This window comes from Tympanuchus pallidicinctus, unplaced genomic scaffold (genome assembly GCF_026119805.1).
Source record: "Tympanuchus pallidicinctus isolate F22 unplaced genomic scaffold, pur_lepc_1.0 scaffold33, whole genome shotgun sequence".
Classification (NCBI taxonomy): Eukaryota; Metazoa; Chordata; class Aves; order Galliformes; family Phasianidae; genus Tympanuchus; species Tympanuchus pallidicinctus.
In genome coordinates, this window is record NW_026294751.1 from 947,885 (window position 1) to 965,055 (window position 17,171).

The following is a 17,171-nucleotide window of genomic DNA, read 5'->3' on the forward strand; positions in this document are numbered from 1 at the left end:
ATCAGGACAGTGGGAAATGATAATGTGGTAACACGAAGTACCCTGAGCTTATTCTGAAGGTGATAAAGCCTCAATCCATCTCATTTCAGAGCTCAAGAGTGGTCTGCTTTAATGACATTAAATTTATGTTATCCATAAGGCTTAATGTAGTCTAATAACTTCAAGGCCAGTTTCTGTCTGGGATGCCTTTGCAGGGCTCTGCACAAAAGCTTGCTGGGCTTTCAGGTGCCGGAGTGGGAAGGCAGCACAAAGCAGCACTGAACAAAGGAACTGCGTGCAAATGAGCCCAGCAGTGAGGGATGGATCAGTACCAGAAGACAGAGGCAGACAAGCTTTGTTCTGAAGGGTTTGGTCCCTCCTGAAAGAAACAAGACGATGCAAGAAAATGGATGCTTAAAAAATCCTCCGTTTCCATAAATCTGCCTGACAGCAGGAGGACCTCTATCAGTGTGATTTCCTGGTCCAAGGTTACTGTGTGTGTACTTGGCAGGCAAAAGTGAATTTCAACTTTTTCAGCTGAGCATCCTCAGCTGAATTCACGCCTGCCTAAAGAACCAGAGGCCTTCCCAATAGTTCTTATCCTAAAAGCCCCAGGAGGAATCCTAGACATGAACAGTGTTAGGAGCCTTGGGCAGACTTTACAGCTTGAGTCTGTTGCTTACTTTTAGGCTGGCATCTGCATATTCATTGATTTGCAGGTCGTCCTTACCTCGTATCTTGCTGGTACTTTTGTGCCTCAGCACACAAAGCCCTAACCCAGACATCAGAGGTGGGAAGTAAACACCTGGAGAATCGTGATATGAAATGGATTGCACTGTCCAGCGATAAGAAGATGCTTACACTTATTAACAACCAGAGCTCTAGAGACTTCCTTAATTAGCTTATTTACTGGAAAGATAAATGAGAAGGTTGTGCAAGGTGACTCATGAATGTGCATCAGAGGAAGAGAGAAGCTGACCTTCTCTGGCACAGAGCATGGGTCTCATAAGGAAGGTGAGAGCAGCAGTGTGCTTGGTGGGTGCCATGTCTGCCTCCAACCTCCCCACACCCCAATGAACCCTCCTCAGAAAGCACCCCTTCACCTGTGCTCATCTACTGGAAACGTGTGTGAAAAACCCCAAGATAAAGTGGAATTTATACAGCAGAATGGAGAAGCAAAGCAGTCAGAACTGCCGTGTCACCACTGCTGCCGTTCCTCAGCTCTGTCCTGTGCAAACCCCAGAGATGTTCGTGCACTGTGCACTCGCTGTGTGCATGCAAAGCAATCTTGAACAGCCCGGCTTTGAAATGATTTGGGAAGCAGAAAAATAAGCAAAGCAACCTGAAAGCCCACAGGTTGCTCCTTCCCAAACCAAGGGTGGCTGCCTACAGGACCTGCCACTCCAGATTTGTTCCCAGCAGGACAGCTGGAACCAACTTCATCTTTGGACTGCCTGGAGAAATACCAGGCTCACTTCCAAGCATTGGTCCTTTTGGAAACCTGTCTGTGTTTCTCCTGATCTCCCAATGTCATCTCCGTATCCAGCCTCTGAGCACACGGTATCAGTGCCAGAGATGGCTGTTCTGTTATGGAGAGTGCTGCTATGGACTGCAGAGCTGCCTTCAACACGGGCTAAATGGGAAGGACTGCTCTGAGTGGAGGGGAGGCACTCAGCTGGTGCTGTCAGCCTGACAGCACTCTGTGAATGAGGAGCATTTCTGAAACAAAGCTGAACTCTCCTCCCAGAGGAGCAACGGTATGGGGGACCACTGTTTCTCAGCTGAGGGAGCCTGCTTTGGAAGAGGAGTTGGACCAGATGATCTCTAGAAGGGCCACCACTGAAAAGCCAGGACTGACAGTGAAAGCAGGTCCCCCCGCTCCAGCTCTTCATTGCTGTCAACTCAACAACAGCCTCTGCGTGTTTTCTCATCCTCTGACCACAGCCAGGGCTAAAATACCTGACAACATACTTACGCACACAGACAGGCGTCTTCCCGGACCAGCGGTGGTCCTGCTGGCAGATGCGCACGGACATCCCGATCAGACGGAAGCCGGGCTGGCACTGATACACCACACTGCCACGGTAGTTGTAGTTCTCACCGTTGATCTGCCCGTTGACGATGGGGCTGGGAATGCCGCAGTGCCCGGCTGCAGGAGGGACACAGGGGAAGCAGTCAGAGCTCCCGCCCAGAGCCGGAGCACGCCGACCTGTCTGGGTGGATCTGCAGTCATAAATCAAACCGGAGCGGCAGCAAAAACAACGGATCATTTTTAATAAAAGCTCTCCTCTCCGATCTCAAAACATCTCACAGCTGTGAAGCGGTACGGAATCAAAGCCCGCTTCCTTCTTACATCTACTGACAACCCCAATGCGCTCGGTCCTCACTCGGGCTCTTTCTCCAGCCTTTAAACCCCTGCTCCCCCCCAACACGCCATCAGGGCTCCCTCAGCACCACCACGTACCCAGGCACCTCACGTCAGCCCCGCTCCACAGCCCGTTGGCCATGCACTCGCGCACACGGGAGCCCACCAGGGTGTAGCCAGTGTTGCAGGAGAAGATGGCAGTGGCCCCATAGCTGGTCAGCGTGCCGATCTTGTTCCCATTGGGAGGCGTGGGCAGGTCTCCACAGGAGATAACTGAAAAGGATCCCAGAGCACAGTAAGAGGAAATTTATATGTGTGCTTCATTTTGTTTAACAGAAATGCGACTCTCATCATCACAAGCCGTTACTGAAGGCAGAAATGAGTATTAAACAGTTACATGCGGAACAACAACGGTTTGGTCACGTTGTGTGAGCTGACACAGGAGCACTGCTAATGTTCATGCTTCAAGACATGAGTCGAGCAGGAAAGGTAAGACTGGCTGGGAAGAAGCCAGCCTTTTTCACAAAGGAAGTTCTTCATACAGAGATGTTTCCATTATTAAGCCACCTCCAGATGCAGCTGGGAAGCAATGACTTTCAAAAAACCCACAAAATGGCGTAAGATTAATGTGGGATTTCAAACCAGAGCTTGGAGACCCCTGTGCTCCTGGCAGCGGCTTCCAGGATAGGGCTGCAGTCTCCAGACCTGACCCAGAGAGGACACCCAGATGAGAGCCCGGGAGCCACCTCCTCTGGCGCAGCTGGAGCTGAGCTGGGAGCCCTTGGAGATGCAGCTCCAGACACAAAGTTCAGCTCTTTATTTCACCTGCCTTAAAGATCTGCAAATCCTCTGGGAGCTTTCACACTCAGCAAGAAAACAGAGCCTCACGCTGGGTTCCTCTGACCTTAGTGCACTGCCAAGTTCCTGTCATTGGAATTTATGTGGCAATAACACAGGAGAAATAAAATGGGGTCAGGCTCACGCTCCTGGATCTGGCTGAAGAGCTAGCGGGGGTAAAACTACATCTGTCACTGAAGCTGGCAGTCGCATCTCCAGAAACAAAGAGAGCCAGGAGGGAAAGGAGAGCTGCCATTCTGAAGGAGAAATCTTGCTGCCTCTATCTGCACTCAGAAGAAGAAAAACTCCACCTTTGACAAAAGAGGAGGTCCAAAGCACTGAAGTCGTGTCAGAACGACTGAGAGCTGCTTGTTTGCCAGGAATGCTTTTGATTTACAGGTGACTCTGTTACCCTCATAAACTTGGCATTTGCATCAAATTGGAAGAGGTTAGGTTTTGAATCAGAATTTTTTATTTTCTTTCTTAAAAGCAAACTTCAGAGCATCTGGCACTGGTGACAGCTGAGCTGCTGGGACCCAACAGTGACAGATGAGCTAATGTGCTTGAGTTCTTGGAAAAGTGTTTAAATTAAACCGAGAATCAGACCAACAGATGACCTCTCCCTGCTCCCAAACTCTCCTTTAGCAGCACAATTCTGCAGCTACCCCCTCAGGTGCTGCCAAGAGCGCCCAGGGCTGTGTTTGCACACTAACAGCAGAGCTCACACCCCTGTCCCATGGCCATCAGAAAGCGCGATCCTCGTGAGATGCCCGGTGCAGCTGACCGGCCCCTGGCACGGCTGAGCTCTGTTCTTACTTTTGCAGGTTGGCATGGGCTCGCCGATGCTCCACTTCCCGTTGGCCTGGCACCTGATGACCCGCTGCCCTGTGTAGTAGTAGCCAGGGTCACAGATGAGCATCAGCTGGGCGTTGTAGTGGTACTGGATCTCGTAGGTCAGGCGCCACCGGCCGTGCTCCACAGCAATGCTGCTGATATCGGGACAGGTGACAGCTGGAAGCCAGGGAAAGAAATGAGACAAAGCTGTTTAAAGGGTGCTTTGGGGGTATTTCAGGATGGTTTTTTAAACAGGGGGTAGCATCAACATCTCTATTTCACAGGTGGGAAAACGAAGCTCCAGAGGCACAAGTTACACAGGCTGAGGATCCTTGCGTACTAATGTTGTACCTGAGAGGCAGAGCTGCCCCTGCTGGAGCAGGCTGATGGTGCTCATGGTACTCACCCACGCAGGGTGGGGGTTGGTTGCCGTTGCTCCACTGCCCTTCCTGCAGGCACTCGGTGCTGGGTGGCTCACCAGGAGCCAGCTGGAAGCCTTGGTCACAGTGGTACACAGCTTTTGTCCCCACCGTGTATTCCTTGCCAAAGACGACGCCGTTCTTTGGGGCTCTGGGAACTCCGCAGGAGAGAGCTGGGAAGGAGGAGAGCAGAACCCAGCTGAGCAATCAGGCAGCTCCCAGTGTTATCACAGATATCTGTAAGTGAGCCGACAGCCTGATCTCAGGCTCTCCTGTTTGTGAAAGCTCCAGCACTCCGTTGAATCCCAAAGCTGCACTGAATGCCCACTTCCACAGAGGATCAGATTTTCAGCTCTTTTCTAAGGGTGAGGTAACAGCAAAGCCAGCACTCAGTACCAGCATCTGCTGGAAGAGACTGGCTCATGCTCTATAATATCCATAACACAAAATGCATCAACACAGTATTCGAAAGTTTCCACACACAGATAAAGGATTAGATAGCAGTAATGGTTTGTATTTACATCCCACAGCAGCGGCAGCCCAAAACCCTTTTCTAACTGCACTTCTGGATTGCAGTAGGCAGCAAATTCTATAATTATGTAGTGCCAGAAGGAGGGATAAATTTAGCATCGTGGCTGAGAAGGTGGAGGGGGAAATTCAGGAGGAAAACTGACAAAGAGGCACAATGCCAAATGGCTGTGCAGGAAAGCAGCACTTGGGAGGAGCTGGGCAGGATTGGGCCAGGCAGGTCCCAGCAATGCAAGCACCAGCCAGACACAGACAGGCTGGAATCGCACTCAGTTATGCTGCAAAAGTTTCACAAGTTGCTACAAACCCTGCTGCCCTCTTCCCTAATGCTGAGAAAAGCAGCACTGGGAATCTGTCATTCAAATCTGACTCTCCCAGTGTTGATAAGAGCTGAGAAATCAAACCTGAGCTGCATCCATCCAGCAAATGCATGAACTGGAAGCTGAGCCTATGTCTCCTGAGCCCTATGCTGACCTTCCTATTATTCCCCCTGCAAATAAACAGGAGCTAGGAAATCATGAACCTTAGAAAAGTGACCTCCTGGTGATGTGGACCCCACTGAACACTGAAAGGAGAAACCAACATTCCCATGTATAGCATCAGCACAACACTGGTGCTCTCCACCACTCAAGGTCCAGAACGTTTTTATCCCACCACTACTCCACGAGTCGGTCGGAGCCCCAGCCTGGAGCACAATTACACAGCACCTCACAGACACTGGTGTTGCTAATAGGTGTGAGTAATTCAGCAGGCTGGTATTAGCATGATCAGGCATATCCCTGGTTGAAATGATAATCACACGTGTGTCACTTCATCGAGCTAAGGAGCTCAGCGAATCTCTTCACAAGGCTGGGTGTCTAGACAAGCAGCCACGCTGAATACCAATTTCATTCGAAGGCAAAAGAAGAGGAGGCCTGGGAAGTCCCACCCTTCCACTTCCACCCTGCAGTTCTCTTGCTATGCCTTTTGATGCCGCATCCTATCCAAGAGGATGGAAGAAAGCTGAGCCCTTCCCTTGCCATTGTCCCATGCAAAGCTTCCTCCTCTCTCTGGCTCAATTCTCTGCTGCTCCCAGGGGCTGGAGAGAGAGATCCCAAAGGCAGCAGCACTGCTAGTAGTTAGTTAGCAATAATACGGAACTTCTGGGCCAGAGACAGTTAACCAAAATGTTCATTAGGCCATCAGAAATAACAAAAAAAGTAACTCTCTCCTCCTGCAGATGGTCAGGCTACAACATGAAGATGTGCTGGTCAGGAAGAGCTAATTAGGACTGCAAACTGTGCTGCACCTGATGGCAGTCCCATCCTTCTCTGCAACCTGCCATCTTTGAGCAGAAGGAGCGATGGGGAACTCATTACTGACACAGTCCAGCTTTGGTTCTGGGGTGGCGATAAACCTGCTCCAAAGAGCGTTTCTGAAACTCAAATTCTGGACATTGAAATCTACAAAAACCAGAGATTAAAGGCAGAAGCTGTTCCAGGGGAAAGCACAATCAACATTTGGCCAGCAGAGACCCACTGAGAGTGAGATCCGGGGAAAAAGGAGCGCTTATGGGGTGCAGAGGTACAAAAGCTCAGCATGCAGGAAGAAAATGTGCTAGGAAAAGGGACAGAGGCTATGAAAGCAAATCTGCAGCTGGGAATCCAAAAACAAAGCAGCTTAAAAATAGACAGCAGAGACAGAAAAGGCATATTAGATCATCTTGTGTTCTCCTCCATTGTGCCAACGCAAGATTGTTCCCTGTAGAATATTCTCTGCTGCTTCCATAAATGTCAGCAAGGACAGAGCATGTAGTAAAGATTATTCAGAGGGGATGGGGAAGGGGAAGAGGATTATGTGCTGGCAGGAGGAAGCTATGGGAAATGCTGTTTGTTAACTAGACCATGTGTTTACGGGGACCCCGGTTCTCCTCCTCCTGACACAGCTGACTGTGTGAGCAATTTATGCTGTGCTGCAGATCGAGTTCCCAAATCTCTGCCATTTTGTTCTGGCCACCAGAAAGGATGAGAAATTGAGCAGAGCCCAAAACAAAAGGTTGCCAGTTGGCTTTGGGAGCAATGCAAAACAAAGAAGTGCTGGATTTTCTGCAGCTGACCTGAGCACGGAGAGCTGTGCCAACCCCACTCTCAGCTGCTGGGAGCCAGGGGGAGCTGCACTGCCATGAATTCTCCTATGGCTCTGTTTGCTGCTGCTCGCCCACCTCCCACTCCCAGCTCAGGGCATTCGGTACCCATGGGATGTTGTTGAGATCCCTGATGGGAACATGTGTGAGCAGAGAAAGGAGGTGACTTTCCCAATGGGGTTACAGAGAGAACCTGCGTGAGCACCGAGGAGCGTTCTGCTCCCACCCCTCTGTGCAACATGCTCCCAACATCTCACATCCTCTCTCTGTCCATCCCCTTCTGTCTCTGTGTCTGAAATCCACCCCCGTGCAGCTCCCAGAGGTAAACACAGGCTTCGGAACTGAACGAGGCTCAGGTGGCACTCCAGCACACCAGGACAGCGAGTGCTCGGCAGCATTACCACTGTTCTTCATTATGTGATTTTCCTTAAAAAAAGGAGCCGGTGCATCAGAGAGATCCCTTGTGCTGGGCTCAGGGTTTGCAGGCACAGTTGCCATGACAGCCCTGTGCATGCCTGGCTCGTGGTGCCGCTCAGCAGCCCCAGCCCAGCTACTGCTGCAGTTAAATCATCACCAGAGCCTGTGCCCATTTCCCCAGCTCTCCCCCGCCAACGGCGCCGTGTTTTGGTGACAGAGGATTGGTTCACTGTTTTCCAACCACCTTTACACAAATGCAGCCTTGAGAGGGCTCCATCAAGCACCCCCGTTGCAGAGCATCCCTTATGAGGCAGGACTGCACACAAGCTGTGTGCCTCCAGAAGGGACTGAGCGATTCATAGAATCAGAAAGGTTGGAAAAGACCACTATGATCATCAAATCCAACCACTGACCCATCGCCATCACGCCCACGAAACCATATTCCTAAGCAGAAGGGAATTTTCAAGGCTCTTTGGAACCCCCCATGCTAAATAATCCTGCTTTTCCTTAAGGCTCGGGCTGGGTGATGATGCAGACAGTGCAATGGGATTTTGCCTATGCTGTCTCCATTCTCTGGCTAGTTTCCAGGGAAGTCAATGCAATATTAATCCCCTGTGTTCAGTTCCCTTGGAATTTGGATGAATGTTCAAAGACACTGAAAGGTTTCATCTGAATAAAGACGGTCACCTTATCAACACAGGGATGATTGGTGGATTCTGAAGAAGGTGCAATCAGAAAGTGTGCATGAAGAGAGGAAACAGTGCAAATGCAAACCTCCAGGCACGCTGCCCTGCCCTGCCCTCTCTCCCACGCCTGGAAGGAGCCATGTGCTAAGTATGATATGTCATAACGATTACGGCTAATTAGGAGGTGATGTGGAAAGAACAATGGCATGCCTGAATCTCACATGAAGCCAACAGAAACTGGGCACCATCTGAATCCCAGGACCTCTCATCCCCCACGGACACACACAGAGCTGAGAGGGGATTTCCAGAAACACTAAAGGAAATCCCAAGCACCAAATCCCAGCAGGATTCACACTACTTCCCTCCTTTCCACATTCTCCTCCTGTCCTTAACTGAAGCTTGGCTGTGCCTTTACTGAGAATTCAAATGCTGAAGGTTCTGCACAGATGGACTTTCTCTCGCCTGCCCCAGTGCAGACAACGAACGACCCCCTGCTCCTCAGCAGCTAACTCCCTTCCTTCCTTGCTCATCTGCTCCCAAGGACTCGCACATGAGGATCACCTCTCACTGCCTCCACGCAGCTCAAAGCCTCAGCGGGGAACCAGGGGAACTACAGCAGCCTTTCATTTGTACCCATTTTACTCAGCCCTTCCCAGGACTGCCAGCTCCTCGGAAGGACGCAGCCTCTCGCTCTCACCTTGGCACAGCGGGGTCGCTTCGTTCCACTGGAAGTAGCCCTGCGGGTGCTGGCTGCAGGTGGCAGTGCTGTGTCCCACCAGCCGGTAGCCGCTGTCGCAGCCAAAGCGAACGGTGGAGCCGGGCTGCAGCCCCGTCTGGCTGAGGATCAGTCCATGGGCTGGGGGCTGCGGGAGGCTGCAGTAAGGAGCTGCGAGAAGGGGAGAGGGAGGTACAGAAATCAGTGCGCGGGCTGCCGGGCGACAAATTCCTTTCCTGCTCTTGGGCTGTCCTGGCTTCGGCTGCTTACCATAACCTGAGGCTGTACAAGAAGCAGAACCGGGGACAGATAAAAACAAAGGCAAAGGGGGAAAGAGTGCAGAGCTACTATCTGCGTTTCGCTCAGCTCTAGAAATAAAAAGTAATTTCTGATAATTAAATATTACTTAATTCATTTACTGAGTAAAGTCATAACTTATTTATGACACGCTGGCAAGTTCTCAACCCAGTTTTATAACTTCCATTAATTAAGATTTGCTAAGTTCCAAAAAACAGTAATTCACTTTAAGGAATTCTCAGCAAGCACTCGACAGGCAGCAGCAGTTTTGTGCTGAATGAGCAACCAGGAATCCCTGGTTCTGCTCCTGTAAGAAAAGTGCACAATGCCTGAGCAGGGCACGAGGCTTCTGATAGCATTTTCTACAAGTTTCTCACTCAGTAAGTGACACCTGAGTGTCCCCACGCAGCAGGAAGCTCTTAGCACAAGTTACGTTTCGTGATGTTACTTTTCAAACATCTCAAAATGGTCTCATCTTTACAGAGACACAATAATTTTGTAACACGGGAATCTGACTGAACTGCAGCGGGTGGGTTTCATTCATCCAAAACCAAGCTGTCTGTGGTTACACATTCTGGTTCTGACTGCTAAGAGTGGGAAGCCCAGACAGAGCCGCTGGGTTTTGCTGGTGGTGGAGCTGCTTTCCCAAGCCTCACCAGCCTCAGAACAAGAATTCGTGTGCCTTCCCGCAAGCTTTGGCACCTTTCTGTGGTCACAGATGGCCTCTGCCCCTCTGCAGCAGTTTTGTGGAGATCTGTAGCTGAAGGGATGACCGGGCTGTTGGCAGAGCCATGCAGCCCCTGCCAGGCACTCACCGGAGTAGCGGATTTTGAAGCCTTTCCTGTTGTAGGCATGATCAGAGGACCAACGGAGATAGACTTTGTTCCCGCTGCTGGTAACAGTCAGAGGGGCAGAGTAGTTCCCACTGAGCGACAAGAGCAGTGGGCTGTGGCCAGAGGGACCTGGAAGTAAGGAGGAGCGTGTAACAGCCAGGGCTGGCACACAGAAAGTATCACTCATGGGCCCTATGTGCCAGAGTGCCTTTCTGCAAGAAGAAACAGGTGTGCTTTGGAATAGCACCGTGTGAGCTTCCATTTCACCATGAGCTCGTGCTCAGTGCTTGTTTTGCGAGTGTGAGCTCCAACGAATACACCTGGCTCCCAGAAAACCAACAGCAAAGAAAGCCCTGGTGGCTGTAGCAAGACCTGGCTTCTGCTCCAGGCGAACACAAGGGCTTCAGCAAAGCACCTGCATTCTGCATTTGGCTGCACAGCTGTGTCTTTAGGATTGCTGATATATTCCTTGGCAGTTTGTCCAGGCCTATACAATACCTGGTCTGCACAGGCTTTAAGGATGGCATTCACAGCTAACAGCTCTGCTACCTCTTCCCTTTCCCCTCAGATGCCATGCAAGTCAAACTGGTGAATCTCTTACCATCAAAGATCTCAAACTCATCATATTGCTTCTCACTGAGGAAGTACTCGATGGTAAGGGAGATGTTGTAGCCAGGCTCCACCTTGACCACCCAAGAACAGGTCTGGAAGTGAGGGTAGCTTCCCAGGAAGCTCTGGCTGAGGATCACACCGGTGGAGTCCGTCATCACGGCGTTCATGGGGCAGGGCACTGCAGGAGGAGAGACCGCAGAAAATGAACACCAAATTGAAAGGAAGGGGCAAAAATCAGGAATGCAAAACAATTCAACAGCCTCTGCATCATTTCACATGCTTTTCAGAATGAATGGCACTGCAACCAAACGACTGTCCTCAAATGGCAAAATGGTCTCTTGGAAGCCCCTGGAAACTTGGGGCAGAATAAAGTGGGGAACGATGGACTTATCCCAAGGCACTCATTGAGTTGTCAGCAAGGACAGAAGCACTCTACTTCATTTCTCTCACCACTGGAGCCCCCAGTCAGAGGAATTCTGCACACAGCAATGCAGCTGAAAGCCCTAAATGAAAAGGCTGGCAACTGCACCCCAGGAGAGGAGGCTAACACACAAAGTGAGCAGAAAGCATAAAAAGAAAGGGATCTTACTTTATCCATAATTGTCTCTAAAACCCAGTGCAAACATTGCACTTGTATTAATAGAAAACAGCCAGAACTATCCAGAAAGAACACTGTATTCTTTCCAAATCCTTAATCCTATCAGTGATTTTTTGACCTCTGTAAATTGGTGGCCAGATGTAATTTAAGGAGTCCCTTTACCCCCAGGCTAACAACCATCAGCAAATAATTGAATGACCTCCCTTTCTCTCCTTCAGTCACGCTATTTCAGAGAGAATAAAGCTACAGAAAAAATATCCCATTATATGGTAAAAATGTTCAGATAGGAGGGAATGAAGGAGATGAAATAATCACAGTTGGAGCAAACAGAAGTAGCAGCAGGGACCCAGAGGATAAATAAGGCAACACGGTAGCACGGAAACATCCCTGGGATCCCTCCTGAGCAGCAGCAAGGTGCACAATGCAGTGTGCCCCAAGCACTCGTTTCTCTCCCACGTCAGACATTCTGCAGCACCAGCAGAGGCTGCTCCTCGCAGCAGGAGGGCTGGGCTGCAGCCTGCTCTGCCCCGCTTCGGCTGCTCACGTCTCACTGGCAAACTGTCAGGCACAATTCCTCCCCCCACCCCGGGTAAGGACGTTTGGGTGACTGCTTTAATGACTTCACGGAGGCAGCCAGACACAAAGCGTGGCAAAGCTCCATCAGCACGGCTTCAGTCAGTCCCACTTCAGCAAGTCCGAGCTCAAAGTGCTTTCCTGCCTTCAGGCTGTGGGGGGTAATTTGGCAGCACCAAAAAGAAGCAGAGCCCTTCCATATGGTGCTGAGAGCCCACAGATCCCCAGCAGGAAGCAGAGGAAGTTCCCTATCATTTATCAGGGAGCTTCTGCAGCGAGTCACCCAGCACATCCCTCATCATTACTAAGCTGCTGCCGGCTGAGCCCAGTGCAGGTGCATGGTGCAGTGCCACGAGGCAGGCAGGGCAGCACCCCTGCCCCATCATTTTCCAGCATCAGGACCCCAGAAGCCAGAAAATTGACCCCTCTGCTGCAGCATTTGCAAGGAAACCTCTTCCAGCTGCCACCCCTCTTGCTACGTCCCTTAGCAAGCCCTGAGCCCATGGCAGCCATCCCTGGGCAGGAAAGCTTTGGGTGCCAGTGGGGACCCCACGCTGTACCTTCACAGGTGGGCGGAGGGCCTTCAAACTGCAGGTGAGTGCCCAGTTTGCAGGTCAGGATTTCGTTTCCAATCAGTGTAAAGCCAGGAAGGCATCTGTACCTCACAATGTCACCTGCAGGAAGAAACAGAAAACATCCTGACCGAGGAGAAGGATGAATTGTGCCCTGAAAAGAGGGCCAGGAATATGGTTTAGTGGTGGGTTGTTAGAGTAAGGGTAGTATGGTTGGGTTGAGGTTGGACTTGATGATCTTGGAGGTCTGCTCCAACCTGAGCAATTCTAATTGATTCTATGAAGTGTAGGGAGCTTGTTTATGGTGGCTGTTGAGCAGGGCCACACATCAGGCAGTGTCACAGAACTACACGTGCAAAGGGGTCCCCTGAAGCCTGGGAATTGGGATGGACAACATGTGTCCTCCTGTGGGCACTGCCAGCAGCTGAGGACAGCAAGGGAAGGAGAGCACAGGGACCGTGAGCCTACCTATGTTAAACTCCTCATTCTCAGTGATGATTTCTGCGTTGGGAACCATGGTTGGAGGCTGACACCTGAAGAGCTGATAGGCTGAAAAGACAGCGAAGGAAGAGCAGCAAATGTTAAGCTGGGGATGGAAGCAGCCATGGCTGTCTCACAACAGCACAACAGACATCGGAGCAAATCCTCCCCTGACCAGCAGAAGGGCAGAAATGCAACCAGCCCTTTCCTCTCCAAACACTGCAGAGATGGCTCCAGTTACCTGCGTTCCCAGAACAGCTTTTATTTTATTTTATTTTTATTTTTTTTGCATCTAATAGGTAACAGATTTTCATCAGTCTGAGGATCCAGAGGTGCCTGGGCTCCATTGGACTGTTTGGATGAGCACTGAATGGTAACTGCTGGGTGCTGCCATAAGGCAATGTTGCTGTCCTCTGGGATACACGAGAAGGGCCCTCACTGGGGTTAGGTCAGCACAGAAGAGGAGAACTCTCAGACTGCTCCAGCACCAAGTAAATTACAATAATTATTCAGAGAATCTCAACTTGACCCTGAACAGAGATCAAAAACCTCTATGACTTATTTTTAACCCGGAATTATTCATTAATTTCTTCTGCAGATAACTCCAGGAGTGCAAACGTTTTCAGCTGCAAACTCTGTGTGTAGCTCAGGTCACAGAGCAGCTCGGCAAGGCTGCGAGGCTCACATCTCACACCAGGCAGAGCCATGCAGACGTGGTGCAGTTAGGTGGCAACGTGGGAAGGGCTCCAGTCGAGGAGCACCCGACCAAACACACTGCAAAGAGCTCATCTGCTATCAAAAATTAAAGATGAGCAAACACGGAACAAAACAAACGCACTGCTTACAAGGAGAGGGGTGCATGAGGCTTGAGAACTGCTCTGCTTACGAAAATAAACACACAGGAGCTGCGAGCGTGGCTAAATTGAAAAAAAAAAATGGTACTGGGAACTAAATGAATATTAATGAAAGACATTTTCTGCTATTTGCTCAGCACTTCTGTGCATCTTTGCTCCCCCTGCACCTGACCCTGGACAAGCATAACTTCCTCTGAAATTTATATCAGCCCTTTAATTTAAGATACTGGAGCTCAAGCTGCCACTGAATATTAATTCTTACCAACTCCACTATGTCAAACTCTTCACACCACAGCAAAGCTGGCAGCAACCTTAATGAGGCTTATGATAATGCTTAAATACACATGTAAAGAAGCAGATTTCCCATCCTCTCACCCCAATTTCCCTACCCCCTAAGGTGTTGCAGAACAATAATGCTGGAAGGTCAGCATTGCAGGCACGGAGCGCTCTGTACTCCATGGCTGCACTGCATCCAGGAATGGGGCTCAGCTACAGCTCACTGATCCCTGGGACTGCGCGGCTCCATCAGCATCATCATCATCACCTCCCTGGGTGTGCAGGAGGGGAGAGGCAGCGGAGGGGGCAGCGGGGGAGAGCCCTTGTGCTACACAGCCACGAGGAGGGACAACACTTGTTTGCAATCTTTTAAACAGCTGTTTGACAGCGGGGGAAGGGGGAATCCGCAACAAAAATTTAAATTAAATGCGATTTAAAAAGCACTTGACAGCATCTATTGAAGTGGAAAGATAACCCACATTTACAGCATTAATCTCCTCTCCTTAATGGGCCATATTTCAATAAAGAGGTGCGATTAAGAAGGCTTCAGCATATGGGTGATACAGCACTAGCAAAGCTCCTTTCAACAGCACATCCATTTGTTCTCACCAGGACAAAACAGAGTCCTGTCCTTGAAACCACAGTGGGACCCTCTGAGTTACAGTGCCATAAACCCCCCCGTCACACTCACACTTCAGTTGGTGCTGGCACCTTTGCTAACCCATTTAATAATAGGTGCCACATCATCATTTTTCAAGGGCTGCTATTCAATCTTCCAGCTCTCTAAATCATTCTTTTGTTTCCTCTCCTCCACCCTGAGGAAATGTTTCTTTGCAGGCATTTGAAAGAGCAATGGTTCTCTGAAAAGGGTGCTGCTGATCTGCTCTGCATGGGAAAAGACAATTTAAAGCTGAAGGGGGGCGTCTATGTCCCAGATCTGCCAACGTGAAGCTGAAGAAATGAAAATACACATTGCTACAGATCCCGAGGAAATTCCATTTCCTGCAGTTACACCCCAAAGAGCAACGCCAGCACTGCAAGTGACTGTGCTGTGCAATCCCAGAATGAACATTTCTCCCTTCTCTCCATCTCCCCAGTGCCACGAGGCTCCACACGCAGAATGAGAGGAATCTCACCCTGCAGGCAAGCACCTCAACCTGCAAATCTCTCAAGTTAAGCTTTATATTAAAGCCTCATGTATAAAGGGACCAATAAACCAGTGAGCTGTGCTTTAATAAAAGGCCAAGAGAGCCCATCTGGAAAATGGGCTCCAAACGGCTGCTAGCTGACGCTGCTCCTTCCAGCACCACTCCAGACCTCCTGCCTGGACAGCCCAGGGTGGCTTCAGACCTCAGAGAAACCATGAGCTGAAGAAACCTCAGTATGAAGGGCTATCAAGGATGGAGGGCAGCAACACATGCTGATGGGCTCTGAGCACAGCAAAGACAGTAACTAATTCGTGTGACACAAAGAAGCATTTGCTCAGCTGCAGCAGCGTTCACACACTGCTCATTTCTGCACCAAACTGCCTAACTCCTGGTTTTCTGCATAACTCCTACATATGCACCATGGTCTGATAATATAAATCTTGCAGTGTTTTGCAGCAGAAAACCAATTCCCTCCGAAGCCTGGCAAGCACTCTTTGAATTCAGCCAATCTGTATAATTCTTGCCTTTTGGAACCGAGCGTAAGCAGAAACATTCTGCACAGATTCATTGTGTAACTCATGTTAGACTTTGCTGAAGTTGCTGCAAGCAAATTACCAGAGCAAGGGGAGGTCTCCATTTGCACCCAGCAAAACCCAGTACTGCCGTAGCAACTAATCCAATTTAAAATTGGGTCCTCTTTCAGAGGCGGAAAGCAGATGTTCTCATTTTGATGTAATACCCAACACATCTCTCTGGTGTGAGCTGCACTCACACCAAAGAATCCCCAAATAATTCAGAGATTTACAAGAATCATTTTCCTCCCCGTGGAAACGAAGTCACCTCTCCGTCAGAACACAGCTGATGACCCAATTGGTTCAGCATGGCATTGGAAAGACAATACCGTGTCCAGCCAGAACTGCAGAGAGGGAGAGCTTTAAGTAAACAGAGTGGAGCTATCCATAATGGGATCTGCCACGGGGAGGACAGTATTTACAGCATCACCTTGAGAGGGGCGCAGGATGGCGTGGCTGTTAGTGCGTGGGCTCTTGGCTGTGCCTGACTTATCACAGTGTTACAAATGGATTTCTGCATCTGCCAGCACCTGATCGCACAAGAGACCTTCAGTCTCAAACTTGTGAGAACTTCACCCCATTGCAGAAGATTTCAGGTAAAAGCCCATTTCTTCCATGTATCGCCTCCCCACGGGAAGCCACAGCTGACCCACGCCCCTCTGCATCCCAAGGCAGGTGCAGTGCATGCATCGTGCAGGAAGCAATACAGACCATAGAAGTAAATGGCAAAAATCCCTCCGTTTGCAGCATCACTGTGGAATTTCACCAGGACCTGATTGGAAGAGCTTTGAGCTGACTTCTTAGCAGAGTTGCCAGTGAATACTCCAAGCTGCGGGGCAGTTTGCTGAGGACCATCCCTAAAATTGTAGGTGAGAATACAAGAAAAAGGCACTATTACACACCTTCAATCCCAGGCAACAACCACCCTCCTATACCACACACAGAACTCCCCCCAGTACCACGCAGGTTTGATGTGCCCCACTTTAACAGCCGATGATCACAGCAATTAATGGAATTAAAGACCTATTAAGTCTTAAAAATGCTGTCCAAAATCCCACTGTCCCCAGAGGATGCCTCCTCCTGCTCTTAAATACAGCACTCCCCACACCCTGCAACAACGGGAGCACTCTGCCTTTGCAAGAGCATCTTGCTGAAATGCAGCCGGAGCAGCAGCTCTGCTCAGTCCTCACACCTTTGCTGTACTCACCAAATGGTGATGAAATCGTTGTAGGGCTCTGTTTGCAGCAGAGTGAAGTTGAGATGGATCCCGTAGCCCACAGGCACTGTAAGGAGCCACGTGCAGTCCTGGGAATTGGGGTACTGGTTGGGAAAGCCAGGAGAGTAAACTGTCCCATTTTGGGTGGTGACATTGCCCCCACAAGGCACTGCAGAACCAAACAAATACAGACCTAGTGAAGAAACATCCCCCAAAACAATGACTTTCTAATATCTTC

General features: G+C 50.0%; 1 protein-coding gene across 2 annotated transcripts in view; it reads right to left on the reverse strand.

The window, feature by feature from the left end:
- Window positions 1-17,171, reverse strand: part of CSMD2 (CUB and Sushi multiple domains 2) — a 230,522-nt gene that overhangs the window by 28,028 nt on the left and 185,323 nt on the right. For both annotated transcript variants that reach the window (XM_052698617.1, XM_052698618.1), the window contains 11 exons: window positions 16,925-17,102; window positions 16,429-16,574; window positions 12,856-12,936; window positions 12,376-12,489; window positions 10,634-10,822; window positions 10,015-10,161; window positions 8,885-9,073; window positions 4,422-4,607; window positions 3,998-4,192; window positions 2,444-2,617; window positions 1,955-2,128 (listed from right to left, as the gene is read on the reverse strand). In XM_052698617.1, coding sequence (XP_052554577.1) covers window positions 1,955-2,128; window positions 2,444-2,617; window positions 3,998-4,192; window positions 4,422-4,607; window positions 8,885-9,073; window positions 10,015-10,161; window positions 10,634-10,822; window positions 12,376-12,489; window positions 12,856-12,936; window positions 16,429-16,574; window positions 16,925-17,102 — 1,773 coding nt within the window. The remainder of the gene's footprint in view (window positions 1-1,954; window positions 2,129-2,443; window positions 2,618-3,997; window positions 4,193-4,421; window positions 4,608-8,884; window positions 9,074-10,014; window positions 10,162-10,633; window positions 10,823-12,375; window positions 12,490-12,855; window positions 12,937-16,428; window positions 16,575-16,924; window positions 17,103-17,171) is intronic.